Source organism: Hyaena hyaena, unplaced genomic scaffold, assembly GCF_003009895.1.
Source record: "Hyaena hyaena isolate Hyena2069 unplaced genomic scaffold, ASM300989v1 scaffold_1, whole genome shotgun sequence".
NCBI lineage: Eukaryota > Metazoa > Chordata > Mammalia > Carnivora > Hyaenidae > Hyaena > Hyaena hyaena.
In genome coordinates this window covers 6,630,991-6,645,940 of record NW_024080633.1, presented here as the reverse complement: position 1 = coordinate 6,645,940, position 14,950 = coordinate 6,630,991, and the positions used below count along the sequence as shown (strand labels likewise).

The following is a 14,950-nucleotide window of genomic DNA, read 5'->3' as shown; positions in this document are numbered from 1 at the left end:
CATCCTATCTGGAAGACCTTACAGACATACCTTGTATCAACATGTTTGGATATAAATTCCTGAGTGACTCCTTATTTAGAGAAAATAGTTTTATTGGGCTTTAGCTTTCCCAGTGTTATATGACAAAAAAAATCTTTATTCTTTCATTCCATCAAATACACTAAATGTCTCTAAGTTAAATAAAATCAAGTGCTTACTTTGGATAAAATTGAGACATCAATTAAACTATTAACTTTGATCTAATAAGCAAGTGTTATTTTTTCCTGGTTAAACATAATACCTAGAGATACGTTTTCGGTGAGTGACAAAAAGGGGGCTTTAAACCAAATTTCCTTTGATTTATGAGTTCTTTTTGAATTTATGCTCTTTTTGCTCTAAGTCTTTTGGGCCTTGTTCAAGATTATCATCTCTAATGATGGTTCTGTATATTAATGCCAACTTGTTTTCTATTTATCACTACATCTTCAGGGACATTTCGTCCTTTTAGAAACATCTGTGACACCAGATTTTGAAAATACTCGTTTGATATTAGTATGAAAAGAGTTAGACAAGAAGTAGATTTCACACCATATTTTTACTGAGGACGATTCTGGGCTCCCTCCTTTCTATAACCCCCACTGGGGTGAGATTAACATTTATTGAACATTTAATATGGCTTTTGATGGTGAGTGTAGAAGGCACAGCACTTTGCTTTCTTGTTTCCTTTAAGTTTATTTATTTTGAGAGAGAGCACGTGTGCATGTGTCAGTGGGGGAGGGGCAAAGAGAGACAGAGAGAGAGAGAGAGAGGGAGAGAGGGAATCTCCAGCATGCTCCAAGCTGTCAGCACAGAGCCCGATGTGGGGCTGGAACCCATGGATTGTGAGACCATGACCTGAGCCAAAGTTAGACGCTTAATTGACTGAGCCACCCAGGCACACCATAATCTCACAGCAACCTTCTAAGTGGGAATTATCTTCCTTATTTTATAGAAATAGAGCCTGGGTCTCAGAGTCTATAAGCAGCTTTCCTAGTCATAACCTGGAGGGAGAGCTCTTGTCTCTGGCAAAAATTAAAGTGCACTTCACTTCTGGTTTTCTTCTTTTGATGAATTACGGAAAATATTTCCTAAGGCAATGACACCTCTATTTTCCGTATTTCAGCCTTTCTTCATGCTGTTCTTAGCTGAGCATTTTCTCTACAAGTACAGATACATTTAGGTAGCACAGAACTCTGAAATCATTACTTTAGCTAATCTATAATGGATACTTTTTATTCAAATAGCATTTTTAAAAAATGTTTTATTTATTTCTGAGAGAGAGAGAGAGAGAGACAGTGTGAGCAGGGGAGGGTCAGAGAGAGAGGGAGACACAGAATCTGAAACAGGCTCCAGGCTCTGAGCTGTCAGCACAGAGCCTGACGCGGGGCTCGAACCCACGAACCATGAGATCATGACCTGAGCCGAAGTCGGACGCTTAACCGACTGAGCCACTCAGACGCCCCTCAAATAGCATTTTAAACATTCTTGGCTTTTTGTTACCCACTGTTTAGGCCCTTAACACTCCTGTCTAGACCTGTTCCTTCTACACAACTTACCTGTTCTGATGTCCCTATCTCTTTTGCGTGGGTGGCTCTCTAAGAAAAATCTCTTCACCTCTATTCCAGCCTCAGTTTGCCAGTTTCTCATGGGACATCATCTCCACATCCCCCTCAACCCTTCCCCCCCCCCCAAAAGATGATATGGGAACAACACTTTGAAATCTGTTCCATTTCAATGGAATAATCATTCCTGGTTTCTGGACTAGAAATCTGAATATTACCTTTCTATATTTTATGTTAAGGACTTTTTTTTTTCCCCCCAAAGTCTGGTTTCTTCCTTCCTGGTGTTTTCTAGACTTACCCTTTCTGCTCCATTTCTATTGCCACCAGGTACACCCTGACACCTGCAACTAAGAAACCGGCTATGGCTTTCAACGTATTTCCTGACTCTAGACTCACTCCATCTAAAGCGACCTCACTGCTTGGGCTCTGGCCCACGCTTTTACCCTGATTTCTGCCACAGCTTTAGAGTGCCCTCCTGCCCATCCCCCCTGCCCCCCATCGTCGGATGCAGTTTCTACACTGCCATAGGAGCTATCTTTCTAAAGCACAAAGGTTATTCTGGAGGTGAAGTAAGCTATGTAATCGAACCAAACACCTTGGCCCAGCACATAGAGCATTTCAGGATCTATTTCAGGATCTAGTCCACAGATATGTGAGTGCCTGCTCTAAATCAGGCACTGTGATAGCAGCCAAGCTTTCAACACAAGACCTAGTACTCACCTTAGGGCAGTGGGTGCCTGGCAATCTCTCTGCCCCTAGCTTCACACACATGGAGCCTACCAGTCTAGCCTTTTTGTTGTCTCACATATCTGTATCTTTCAGGCTTCTATTAGAATGTGTTACCTTTTCCAATCAACAAAGCGAAAATCAGCCTTCGGACTGGGAGAAGATATTTGCAAATGACATATCCAATAAAGGGCGAGTATCCAAAATATATAAATAACTGATACAATGCAACACCCCCAAAATAAATAATCCAATTACAAAATGTGTAGAAGACAATGTTTATAGCAGTGCTTTCAACAATAGCCAAATTATGGAAAGAGCCTAAATGTCCATCAAGTGATGAATGGATCAAGAAGATGTGGTTTATATGTACAATGGACTACTACTTGGCCATGAGAAAGAATGAAATCATGCCATTGGCAGCAACATGGATGGAAGTGGAAGGTATTATGTTGAGTGAAATAAGTCAGTCAGAGAAGGACAGGTATCATATGTTTTCACTCATCTGTGGACCTTGAGAAACTTAACAGAAGACCATGGGGGAAGGGAAGGTGGAAAAAAATAGTTACAAACAGAGAGGGAGGGAGGCAAACCATAAGAGACTCTTAAATACAGAGAACGAACGGAGGATGGATGGGGGGTGGTGGGGGAGAAGGGAAAATGGGTGATTGGCACCGAGGAGGGCACTTGTTAGGATGAGCACTGGGTGTTGTATATAAGCCAATTTGACAATAAATTATATTCATAAAAATGGGTAGAAGATATGGACAGACATTTGTTCAAGGAAGATATACAGATGGCCAACAGACACGGGAAAAGATGCTCAACATCACTTATCATCCGGGAAATGCAAATCAAAACCACAATGAGATGTTACCCTGCACCTGTTAGGATGGGTAAAATAAAAAACACAAGAAACCGTAAGTGTTGGCTAGAATGTGGGGAAAAAGGACCTGTCTTGTACTGCTGGTGGGAATGCAAACTGGTGCGGCCACTGTAGAAGATGGTATGGAGGTTCCTCAAAATGTTAAAAATAGAACTACCCTACAATCCAGTAATTGTGCTACTGAGTATTACCCCCAAAATACAAAAACACTAATTCAAAGGGAGACATGCACCCCTATGTTTATAGTAGCATCATTTATAGCAGCCAAGTTACGGAAGCCGCCCAAATGCCCCCTGATAGATGAATGAATAATGAAGACATGGTTTCTACATGCAATGGAATATTATTCAGCCATAAAAAGAATGAAGTCTTTCCATTTGCAACGACACAGATGCAGCTAGAGGGCATTACGCTAAATGAATTAAGCTAATCAGAGAAAGACAAATGCCATATGATCTCACTCATATGTGGAATTTAAGAAACAAAACGAACCAACAAAGAAAAAAAGGAGACAAACAAAGAAACAGACTCTTAACTACAAAGAACAAACTGATAGTTACCAGAGGGGAGGTGGGTGAGGGGTGGGAGAGAGAGGAGCTGAGGATGAGGGAGCGCCCGTGTTCCGATGAGCGCCGGGTGACGTATGGAGTTGCTGAATCACTGGATTGTACTCCCGAAACTAATATAACACTGTATGTTAACTATACGGGGATTAAAATTTAAAAAATGGGAATGGGAATACAAAAATATGTTACTTTTTCGCACCCCATCCTTCATCACTGCATAGGGATCCTCTCAACCGAGAAACTCCCCATGGCCAATGCTAAGGCTGGACCAGGGGCCCCTCTGGGCTTAGTTCCATCAGAACAGTTATGACGTTGCCTTACAGTCTTCTGTTTACTAGCCTCATTCCCCAAGTCACTCATCAGCTCGTGGAGCACAAGGCCCATGCATTATTCAACTCCGAGTCGCCTGGACCCAACATGGCGTCTGTGGATGAATGTCTGTGTGCTTTTTCATCATGCAATTTCCTCCTCAAGAACTTATGGAGTCTTTTGGCTGCTGGCTCTGTGAAATGACTTGTCTGGATGTTGAGATGCTTTGAAGATATGACTGGTCCACATCCATCCAAATAGATTTCCACTTGTTCACTCAGAGTGGATGCAACTCTACTCTCCCTTTCTTACCTCCGGCGCCACACTCCCTTCTAGTTTGGGTTCCTCTGCTCTGGGTTCTCAGGCACCTCTGCCTCCTACTGCGCCACTTACCCAAATCCTCCCTGCCCTTCAAGGCCAAACTCAAAGGCTGACTTCACCGTGAAGCCCTGTCTGCCTATCGAATGCTGTGCTGATTGTGCACTTCCCAGACACCTGGCCTCGTAGGGGGCTTGCATGGGAGCACCCAGCACACGGAGACGGGGTCTGAGAGTTCTTAGTTCACCTGTTATGAGTATAATGAAGGGCACAGAAAAAGGCCTGTGAATATTCATTTTGATATATGGGACTCAAAACTGAAACTTTGGGGGCGCCTGGGTGGCTTAGTTGGTTAAGCGTCCGACTTTCGCTTAGGTCATGATCTCACGGTTCGTGGGTTCGAGCCCCACGTCGGGCTCTGTGCTGACTGCCAGCTCAGAGCCTGGAGCCTGTTTCAGTCTGTGACTCCCTCTCTCTCTGACCCTCCCCTGCTCACGCTGTCTCTCTCTCTGTCCCTCTCCTAGAAATAAATAAAACATTAAAAAAAATTAATAAATAAAACTGAAACTTTGGCCATGAACAGCTGGCTTTTAGGAATAATCAGGAGAGCGAAACTTCTCAAGGGATGGATGCAATGGGCATCTCATCTTAACCAGCTTAACCTCCAAACCAGCTCTGACCACCCCTCCCCCCATCTCAGCCAATGGCAGATGCTGTTAGCTTTGTGTCTGAAATATGGAGATTATCTCCAGAATCTGCTCTCTTCTCATCCCCTCTCCTATTATGGGTCCAAGCCACCGTCATGCCTACGTGGTCACCAGTCTCCTAAGAGGTCTCTGTATTCATGTCCGTCCCCCACATCTGAGCTCTACAGGGCAGCACGATGCTGTCACACTGAACCCTACTCGGCCCTTGGCAACAGCATCCCATTTCACACAGTGAAATTGGAGGGTGGTGTGGGGCCCACGTGACGCTGCGCACTCTGCATCCCCGCCCCCTTCCTGTCCCGCCCACTCTCTCTGGTCCAGCCATCTTGCCCTCTGGCTCTTCCCTGAGATAACCTCAGGGCTCCAGTGCCTTCATGTTTTTACTCCAATGTCACTGCCCCCGTGAGGCTCCCCAGGGCTGCGTCCTGAGAACTTCAGCACCGTGTCATCTGCTACCTTGCCTACATTTCCTTGTTTCCTACATAAATAGTACGTTCTCCTCCTCCACCCCCCCCAAGCGCATTCTGTATTTTACTCAGTTTTGTTCCTTTCTCTGTGAGTATATCAGCTGCACCAGGACAGTGGGGTTTGCTCACTGCTGTACCCCTGGCATCCAGAATAGAGTCTGGCACCTGTGTGTTGCATTATTAGCTTTTGAACGAACAGCAATTGTTCTTTGATTATGAAGCTCCTCGCTGAGTGCACCTGAGATCTTTCCACGGTCTCCTGTGACAACAGGATAAAGCTGTGGGGGCAGTTCAGTCACCAGGTTTGGCGATGTCCTCTGGGACTTTCTCTCAGCTGCACTGAATAAAAAGTCCGCCCCGCATATGAGAGCATGACGCCAAGGTGAAGGACGTCAATGTGCCCGACTAGCCTTGGCGCCTACCTGAGATGAAGTGCAGCGAGCTCACCACTGACCTCTAACCAGACAAAACCCCGAGAACCCCAGGGCCTAGGGGTATCGGACTGGCTGTGTGTTTCTGCATTTGCTTTCCCTGCCCCCACACATTGTATCCTTCCCAAGAACACCTCCAGGTGGTATCAGAGGAGATGTGAAAGGTGAAAACACACTTATCACTGACGAGTATACACGTGGTGGCATTTAGAAGATGACTCACCACTGTCGATTGCCAGGAAGAGGGCAGTGTACACGCTGTTGTGGACGAACGGCGACTCGCGGTCCAGCACTGCCGTGGTGTCAACGGTCCCGTTGATGGGGTTGATGTTGAGCCAGCCCGCAGGGTCCTTGTAGACAGAATACCTGAAACAAAAATCCCAAACAACGTCATATTACACTCAGAACAGATTCAAGAAATGTTCACCGAGTCCTGGACACAAGCTATCAAGCTAGGTGCCAGACAACTCTTAAAGTTTATTTATTTTGAAAGAGAGAGAGAGGGAGAGAGAGAGAGAGAGAGAGGACACAAGCAGGGGTGGGGGGACAGAAGGAGGAGCAGAGAGAATCCCAAGCAGGCTCCGCACTGTCAGCACAGAGCCCAACCCAGGGGCTCGATCTCACAAACCCGTGGGATCATGACCTGAGCCAAAATCAAGAGTTCGTTGCTTAACTGACTGAGCCACCCAGGTGCCCCAGGTGCCAGATAATTCTTTTTTTTTTTTTTAATTTTTAAATGTTTATTTATTTTTGAGAGAGCGAGAGAGAGAGAGCAAGCAGGGAGGAGCACAGAGAGGGAGACACAGAATCCGAAGCAGACTCCAGGCTATGAGCTGTCATCACAGAGCCCAATGCGGGGCTCGAACCCACGAACCATGAGATCATGACCTGAGCTGAAGTTGGACGCGTAACTAAGTGAGCCACCCAGGCGCCCCCAGGTAATTCTTAACACAACCCCCCAAACATCATTACAGTTAGAGTTGTTTAGAAAGTGACGGCTGACCACCAACTCTGTGCTGAATATTTGGGGCAGTGTGTCACCTTTGGGCCTCACAACAAGCCTATGAGGACAGAGCTCACATCTGCCCATTTCTCACAGAGGCAGAGTTCACGAGTCCACTTCTGTTTCTTTTACACCCTGGGTATGTCCCGTGTGCAGAGCCGGTGGGAGAAATATGGGCAGGACCCATGGACGCCTGGAGGAAACCGCCATTAGCTCTGATGGTCCCTGGGGACCTCACAGAAGATGTGGCATCTGAACCAAGACGAGAAGAAAGGATAAGATGTTGACAGAGACTGAGAGGCCAGACAGTTCAGGAAGGGAGAACAATACGAATTAACACATGGGATGGAGAGATTCACGATGTAGCAGGATTCTTGCACAGAGAGTCGTGGCACTTAGGCTTTTCTTTCTAGGAAGCAACTTTATTCGTGCCGGTACAGCTCAGTTGGGTTTGTAGCTGAAGACCTGAGCCCCAAATGCCACTTGGTGTATTTTTATGCATTTTCTATTTCCTTGTCTCTCATATGTGGTAACTCACAAACATGCAGTCTGATTAAGTGGTTTCATGTTACAAGATTGGGAAGGATGTTGTCACGTACACATAGAGCCAGGTTGCCTTGAGGTTGTTTTTCCTGCCCCTCAGGGAGGGGACCCTGCCACAACTAGAGCATAAGCTCCACAAAAGCAAGGACACCTGTCTGCTGTCATGACAATAGCTTTGAAGACATTGCTTAGCACATACACAACACTCAACAGATAGTTGCTGAGTGAATGAGTGTTGAGATGCCAGAAGGTGGATGGTTGTGGTCCGAACATACCTTCTCCAGGGGACCCTGAAAGGAAATGAGTTTAGATAGATTATAAAGACCCTGAACCGCTGTTGTCAGGGGTCTGGATTCTGGATAGTGGGAAACCACCGGAGAATTTAAAAATGTGAGTTATTTTTTTGAGGGTTTTGGAAAAATACTCCACGTTCATTCTAAGATGTTCAAACAAAAGGTGCATTAGGTAAGAAGTGAAAATCCCACCTACCAGGGAGATGCTAACTGAACAGGACTCCCATTTCTTTGAACCGAGTGGCTTGGGTAAAGGGGGACTGTCCCACTGACATGTGGTCATCTCTCCAACCACTTTTATACCTGAGCCAGAGAGATGCCGTGTTTTCCTGCCATTCCTCACAATCTTTGAAATGTATGCCTCTGGAGAGACATGAAAACTGATGGGTCATCAGTCAGGGAGAGGCGCCTAAAGTCAATCATCTCTGCCATTTGCTGCTGGTTTTGGTTCTGAGTATGTTTAAAACCTGATTTAACTAACAAGGGTTTGGGGCAAATTAACGTGTTAGTCTTCACAGTGGAAAAGACATCCACATCTTAGTCTTGGGGGCCTGTGCATGTTGCCTTATGTGGCAAAGACTTTGCAAGACTAAGTGGGAGCTCTTGAGATTGGGAGGTGATTCTGGATTACTGGGGCTACACGCAACCACAGGCATCCTTTTCTGAGGGAGGCAGACAGAGATTTGAGATGCACAGGAGAGAGCAGAAGCCCACGCGACCGTGGAGGTAGGGACTGGAGTATTGCAAAGGAGTCTTCCCTGGAAGTGGGAATGTGGCCCGCCTTGATTTTGGCCCAGCAAGACTGACTTTGGATTTTTTGGCCTCCAGACTAGGGAAGAATAAATTTCTAGCCCCACCAAGTTGTGGTAATTTGTTACAGCAACTTGTTATGGTAATTTGTTACAGCGGCAATAGGAAGCTAATACAGTGGGTATAATATCCCCACTTACAGACGAAGAAACTGAAGGACAGGCCACACAGCTACTGAGGTTGCAGAGTCAGGACATGAGGCCAGAGCATCTGCTCTGAACCCCCACACTAAGCTCACGAAGTTTGTGAGTTCAAGCCCCACGTCGGGCTCTGTGCTGACAGCTCAGAGCCTGGAGCTGCTTCGGATTCTGCGTCTCCCTCTCTCTCTGCCCCTCCCCTGCTCGTGCTCTCCCAATAAATAAATAACTGTAAAAAAAAAATCTGTCTTTCATTTCGACAGCCATTTATGTCTCCACCTGCAAACTTCTACTTGTCTTCAAACACCAGGCTGAAATGTCCCTTCTTGGCCATTCTGTAAGAGCTCCCTGGTCAGAATTAGTCACCTCCTCTTCTAGGTCCTTGCTGGGCACACAGAGTAAGAGGCCTGGTGGACCACGATATGGCCCCGTGTAGGTCTGCTACCTTCACTAAACTCCCCTTCGTGACGTCAGGATGAGGTTCAAGTGCTGTACTAGCACGTACTTACTGCGCGTGGCCCTGGGCCCAGCTCTTCAGAGTCAGCGCCACACTCATTTTTGTGGTTCCCAACAACCAGATGAAGTTGGTATCATCCCTGTTATACGGATGAGCTAACCAACGTTCAGAGAGGCTTAGCAACTTGCCCAAAGCAGCACAGCAAGAAAGTGGCAAGAAAGTGTTCCCATCAGGTAACAAGTTCACGGTGGATCCAGGAGTGATTTGCGAATGGTTCAAGATATTTGAAATAATGAAAAATTTAAGTGGATCATATTTTATTCCCTGATTACTCAAATCAGAGTTTAGAAGATAAATAAAAATGAATTACATTATCTATGTTTTTCATGTTGGCCAAGAAACGATACTCTTTGTTTCTCCCTCGGTCATGGTCTTGGTCTCCTGATGCTACAATTTCACAGGACGATGAACATTTTCCTTCTTCTCTTAGATAAGGAGCAGTTCTATTCAGTGGAAAGCTTATGGACGTTAACCCAGAAGCTGGCCCCGGTGCTGTCAGCCTGTCCCCATCACCCTCCCAGAGAAAGCAAGGGCTTGAGGGTTTGACATGATAGCTACTCACTATTTTTCTTCCTTAAAAAAATAATCAGGTATCTATTGCTGTGGCTATTGTGTCTTCACATGGCCTTTAATTTTGTCTCCCTCTATTAGTTTATTTTTAATAATTTGGTGTCTCTTCCCATTGGAGACCTTGGGGAGGCATATCCATGTCCTCAGTCTCCGCTATGCCAGTCTGCTATTTCTACTCAGAATCCCACGGACAGAGAAGGACAGGGGCCACCCCAGTGCCTGAGCACTGCCAAGTGCCCAATGTCATATTACAGTGTCCCCACATGATGCAAGCCAAGAGCTGGGTGCAGGAGCCTGGGGGCAGGCGTGATTTCCCCCAGCACTAGAGCTTTCCACCCTGGAGTGGTGAGCAGCTCAAGACCACCAGCCAACCAGCTTTTCCACTTCCTGGGTGATGGGCCTTTTTGTCTGATCAGCCCTTCTGACCAACTCGCCAGGCGCTCTATGTAAATTTCTGACATTTTCAAAGCTGTCGTTCTAATAAACCTTTTGGTATAAAAATACCAGCGTGCAAGATGTTTTCCATGCTTTAGGCCTGAAAAATGCACGTGCCTTATTAAATTGGAATTTCTGGGCAACTTATCTGTAATGTGAACTTTGCTTGTTACAGGGGAGGAAAAATCAAATGAAAAACGGGACTCATTTCAGTCTATAATGTGGCTTCACAGGAGCTGCTCGAACGCTTGTAGAGATTTGGCCTCTTTGGGGTGTCGGCCTCGGCAGACAGGGGGCAGGAGAATTAGCAGGCTCTGGCCACGGGGGAAAGCGGGGCTGGGCGTCTAACCACCCTTGGGCCTTGCGCCTCTCCTGGGAAGCAGGCTGACTGTCAGCAGGGCCCCAGTGGAGAGGGAAGGAAAATACCAGGCCAGAGGCTGAGGCCAGGTATTGACTGGAAAGGACTTCTAAGCTGGGACTGCCTGGCTCGGGCCCTCAGGGGGCCCTGGTAGTGGTGGGAAGGAGGGAGAGACTCAAAACTTCGATGAGTTTCTTATGTAAGCTTCCTGGGTTCTTTCCATATTTGTCCAGCACAGAGACCCAAACCACATGGGTTATCATGGCCTTCCTTTTATATTAGACTTAAAAATGGTACAAAGCAATACACTATTAGTGTAGGAATAGCCAAGAGACCAATGTTATATAATAAAGCGCCAGAAATGGGCAAGTTGTGTAGACAGGTAGACAGACAGATACAGATGTGGATATAGATATCTAATATAACATATATCTACTATATATAATTGCTAAATCGAGATCTATCCATCTAGACAGACATGTTATATATAAGTAGATGTATGCATCACTGCCTATATGTTTGGAAATTTGCTGTTGGCTATAGATGGCGTGTTAGATGGAATGATCTCATTCAGTAGATTCCGCTGACTCATTCTCCATTTGGCAAAAAATAAGTTGGGTATCTTTCTGATGTTTTGGATCCTCGGGCATATTAGAATACGTGTGAAGGTACACAGAGAGGTCTGGGTGTCTGTTTACAAACTGGTAGCACGGATCACCTTGGGGAGGCAAGTTGGTTGGGGCTGGTGTCAGAGGACATCTGTCCAAGACCCCCAGGGCTTTGTAGATACAGATAGAGAAGCACTTGTCCAGAGCAAACACCCACAGGGAACCGTCAGAAATATCCTGGCTGATATCATGTATTGTGTGTGTGGGGGTTAAGACCTACATATGAGCCTCACTGCAGTTCACTCTCAAAGAGGGGGCAGTAAGGGGAGAGCCTAGAGAAGGAAAGCGAGGACGTGAAGGACACAGTCATTTTTTATTCCTACTGAAGGAATATTCCTACCAAAGGAGGCAAAGAGCCTGTAAAATCACAGGGAAGGAAGGAAACAAGACGCATACCCTCAGCCCCTCCACTTAATTCCAACCCAATGGGCCCCCTGTGTTGGATGAAATACCTGCTTGGGTGATTCAAATCAACCACCTTCTTTAAAAACAGAACTAGAAAGTAACAGAATTCCCAGCGGAGGGAAGTACACGGTTTTGAAATGGCTCACGTAGCTCTGGCTCTCGGAACAAAGGAAAGGGCCTATTTCAAATCTCCTGACAAAAATGTACAGAGCAGATGGAAGGGCCAGGGAATCAGAATCCTAGTTCATGTAGGCAGCCAAAGCCCATCATGGTTCATGTGGAGAGCCCGGGGGCAGCCAGGGAACCAGAGCCAAAGGAAGCAGTCTCAGTAACAGGAAGGACATTCCAGGGAAGGGGAGATACCGCAACTAGCAGATGTGGACAAGAGGAGTTGCCCACTGAGTGGCCTGGGCAAGGAGGAAGGGCTAGAGCTTGCCCTGCCTAGCACGGAGCGATGGACGGCCATGGCTCATGAACAGCTGGGAACAGGGTAGGAGCTCTTGACACCTCTCAGCCCTTCCCTGGGCCCCCTCTCCCTGGTATCCCAGAGTTCCTGGTGGAATCTCGTGGTCATCCTGCATGAGGCTATACTGGATTTCAATTCTGACCATCCTGTTCTCTTGGAGGCTGCCATCCTTAGATGGCACATGGGTAAGGCTTGGTTGGCTCTGCCCAAACATTCTGACGCTTACCATGACAACAAGCAATGCACAGCCATATCCAAGGAGGTCACCTTCTGCCCCTGCAGTCAACCGAAGTAGATTTGGTGTGAGTCCCTTACCTCTGGTTCGTTATAGGAAGTAAGAGGTAAGACACACTAGGGATCATTTTTTGCTTGGACCACAGCATTGTATCTCTTACCTTTTATTCTACTTATTACAACCCATTCTCCAAAGGGCAAACAGGGTGATTGTTTTCAGATTTACACCAGATTGTGTGAGTCCCTTGCTCGGGAACCCCCAATGACTTCCCATTGGGCATAGAATAAAACCCAAATTCCCGGCCATAACATCCAAGGCCCTAACTCCCCACACTCGTTTCCAAACGATTTCCTCGCCCTCCCACAGCTGTGGGCATATGGGCTTCCTTTTGTTCCTTGAAAACACCAAATTCATTCTAGCCTCAAGATTTTCCACTTGCCCCATGGAACGTAGTCACTTTAGATGTCCTCATGTGTGTCTCACCACCGCTGAGGGCTCAGCCCAAATACCGAGACCTCTCTGCCCCCGGAGAGATCACTGAGTGCTCTGTCTGAAGTCTGTCTCCTTACCTGGCTGGCTTCCCAGCATAGAGTGTGAGCTCCTTGGGGTAGTGAATGTATCAACCTTACTCAACTCTGTGTCTAGTACCTAGAAGACTGCTTGGCACACATGGTGTAGGTTGAATGAATGAATGAATCAGAGTACAAGCTGCCTTCAATATCCTTTGACTGGTCCATGTCCTGGGTGACCCAGAGTTTTAAAGGAATTTTGTCCTGAGGGGCCCGTCCATCCCTTCCCATGGCCAGACCTCTGTCACAAGAGGATCACTAGACCATCTCTCTCTCTCTCTCATTACAGCCAAACACCCACCTAAATGCTGCTCCAGACATGGCTTCAGTGCGCCCAGACCTACATGCTGTCAACAGGGGCTCAGGTTAGTATGTCGGGGGTCCCGAAGATGACCGCCAGGTTCAGCGCCTCATTAGGAGGACCTGTGGGACTCACGATGTGGTCATATGTGTGGCTCAGGTTTATTACAGTGAGCGGACACAGGGCAAGATCGGCAAAGGGACAAGGGCATGGGCAAGAGGCGCCAGCCTCCAGGGCCTCTCCCGGGAGTCATGCAGGACACACTCAATTCCCCAGCGACGAGGTATGACAGCACGTGTGGGGTGCTGTCCACCAGGGATGCTTGCTAGGGAACCCGATGTCCAGAGTTGTCCTGGCGGGGGTGGGGACTGGCCACGCAGGCACCCTCTGCCTGGCATAGAGCAAAAACCCTGAGTTCCAGAAGGACAGAACGTTCTAAGCATAAGCCATATTTGTTTGCACAGACGCTTCCGGCACAGGGAACCACTCTTATCACCTCAAGTGGCGAGAACCCTCCAGAAATCCAAGTTTTCAAATACCAGCATGGCCAACCCAGTGAGCAGACCTTTCTGGAAACCACAGACTCAGGCCTGGTGTGTCAACTCTTTGCCGCATGGTGCGTGGTCTGAACAGGGAAACTGACGGATCAAAAGAAATTTGACTTGGTTTTAGAAATCGTTTATTTTCTAGTTCCCCTACCATTTTAATTCTAGAGACCATATGTATAGAAGGAAGCGGGGCGTCACAAAGGAACATGTTTTTGTAGGCAAGATGGTAGGTGGCTTCAACCCCTCTCATGTTGACATAAGGACACACTGATTAGATCTTCCATGCGCACCGCAGAAAATTCAGGCAATACAGATGAGCCAAAAAGACTTCAATGAAAATCACCCTGGTCTACCTCCAGAAACAAGCACTATTAAAAGTTTGGTCTAGAGGCTTCCAGCCTATGTATAGATACACACATGCATGCATGCACGTTTTTAATGTGACCATACTGTTCACTCATTCTGAATCAATATTTACAGAGTGCTCCACGTGCCGGGCACCAAGCACAGTTTCGAGTATGCAACAGTGGATTCCCTGCATTTTTGGAACTTACGCTCCAGCAGGGAGAGGGGATCTTACTTAGTAATTGCACAAACAGTTATTTTATTATCCTCGCGATGAGGGTGGCAAAGGTAGTCTTCATGTAACATGTCGTGCGCTCTGAGGATTTTCTGTTTTCAGTATTTATTTTCTGATGTATCTAGAACAGGGAGTCCGCGGTCGTTGATCCACCAGGAGATGCCCTATGATGTATGCACGTGATCGCAGGTCATTCATTGCCCATGAACCTGGGAGATAGGTATCATCACCCCCATTTTACAGATGAGGAAACAAAGGCTCAAGGGGGCCAGAAGCTCGCTCATATCAGGTGGTTCTTTTGAAAAATTATTTATTTATTCATTCGCTCATTCTTTTAAAGTAGCCTCCATGCCCAACATGGGGTTCAAACTCACAACCTCAAGATCAAGAGTCGCATGCCATACCGACTGAGCCGGCCAGGCGCACCCTTCCTGCCCCCACCAGCCAGGTGGCCCCTTGTGTGGCTTTTAAATGGCAGAATGGTGGCTCCAGTGTAGATCTCTCTGTCTCCTAAACATAGTC

At 46.8% G+C, this 14,950-nt stretch overlaps 1 protein-coding gene across 1 annotated transcript in view; it reads right to left on the bottom strand.

The window, feature by feature from the left end:
- CDH13 (cadherin 13) overlaps positions 1-14,950 on the bottom strand; it is a 1,034,982-nt gene that overhangs the window by 28,560 nt on the left and 991,472 nt on the right. Inside the window, exon 11 of the mRNA XM_039227348.1 lies at positions 6,214-6,356. Within this exon, the coding sequence (XP_039083279.1) occupies positions 6,214-6,356 (143 nt within the window). The remainder of the gene's footprint in view (positions 1-6,213; positions 6,357-14,950) is intronic.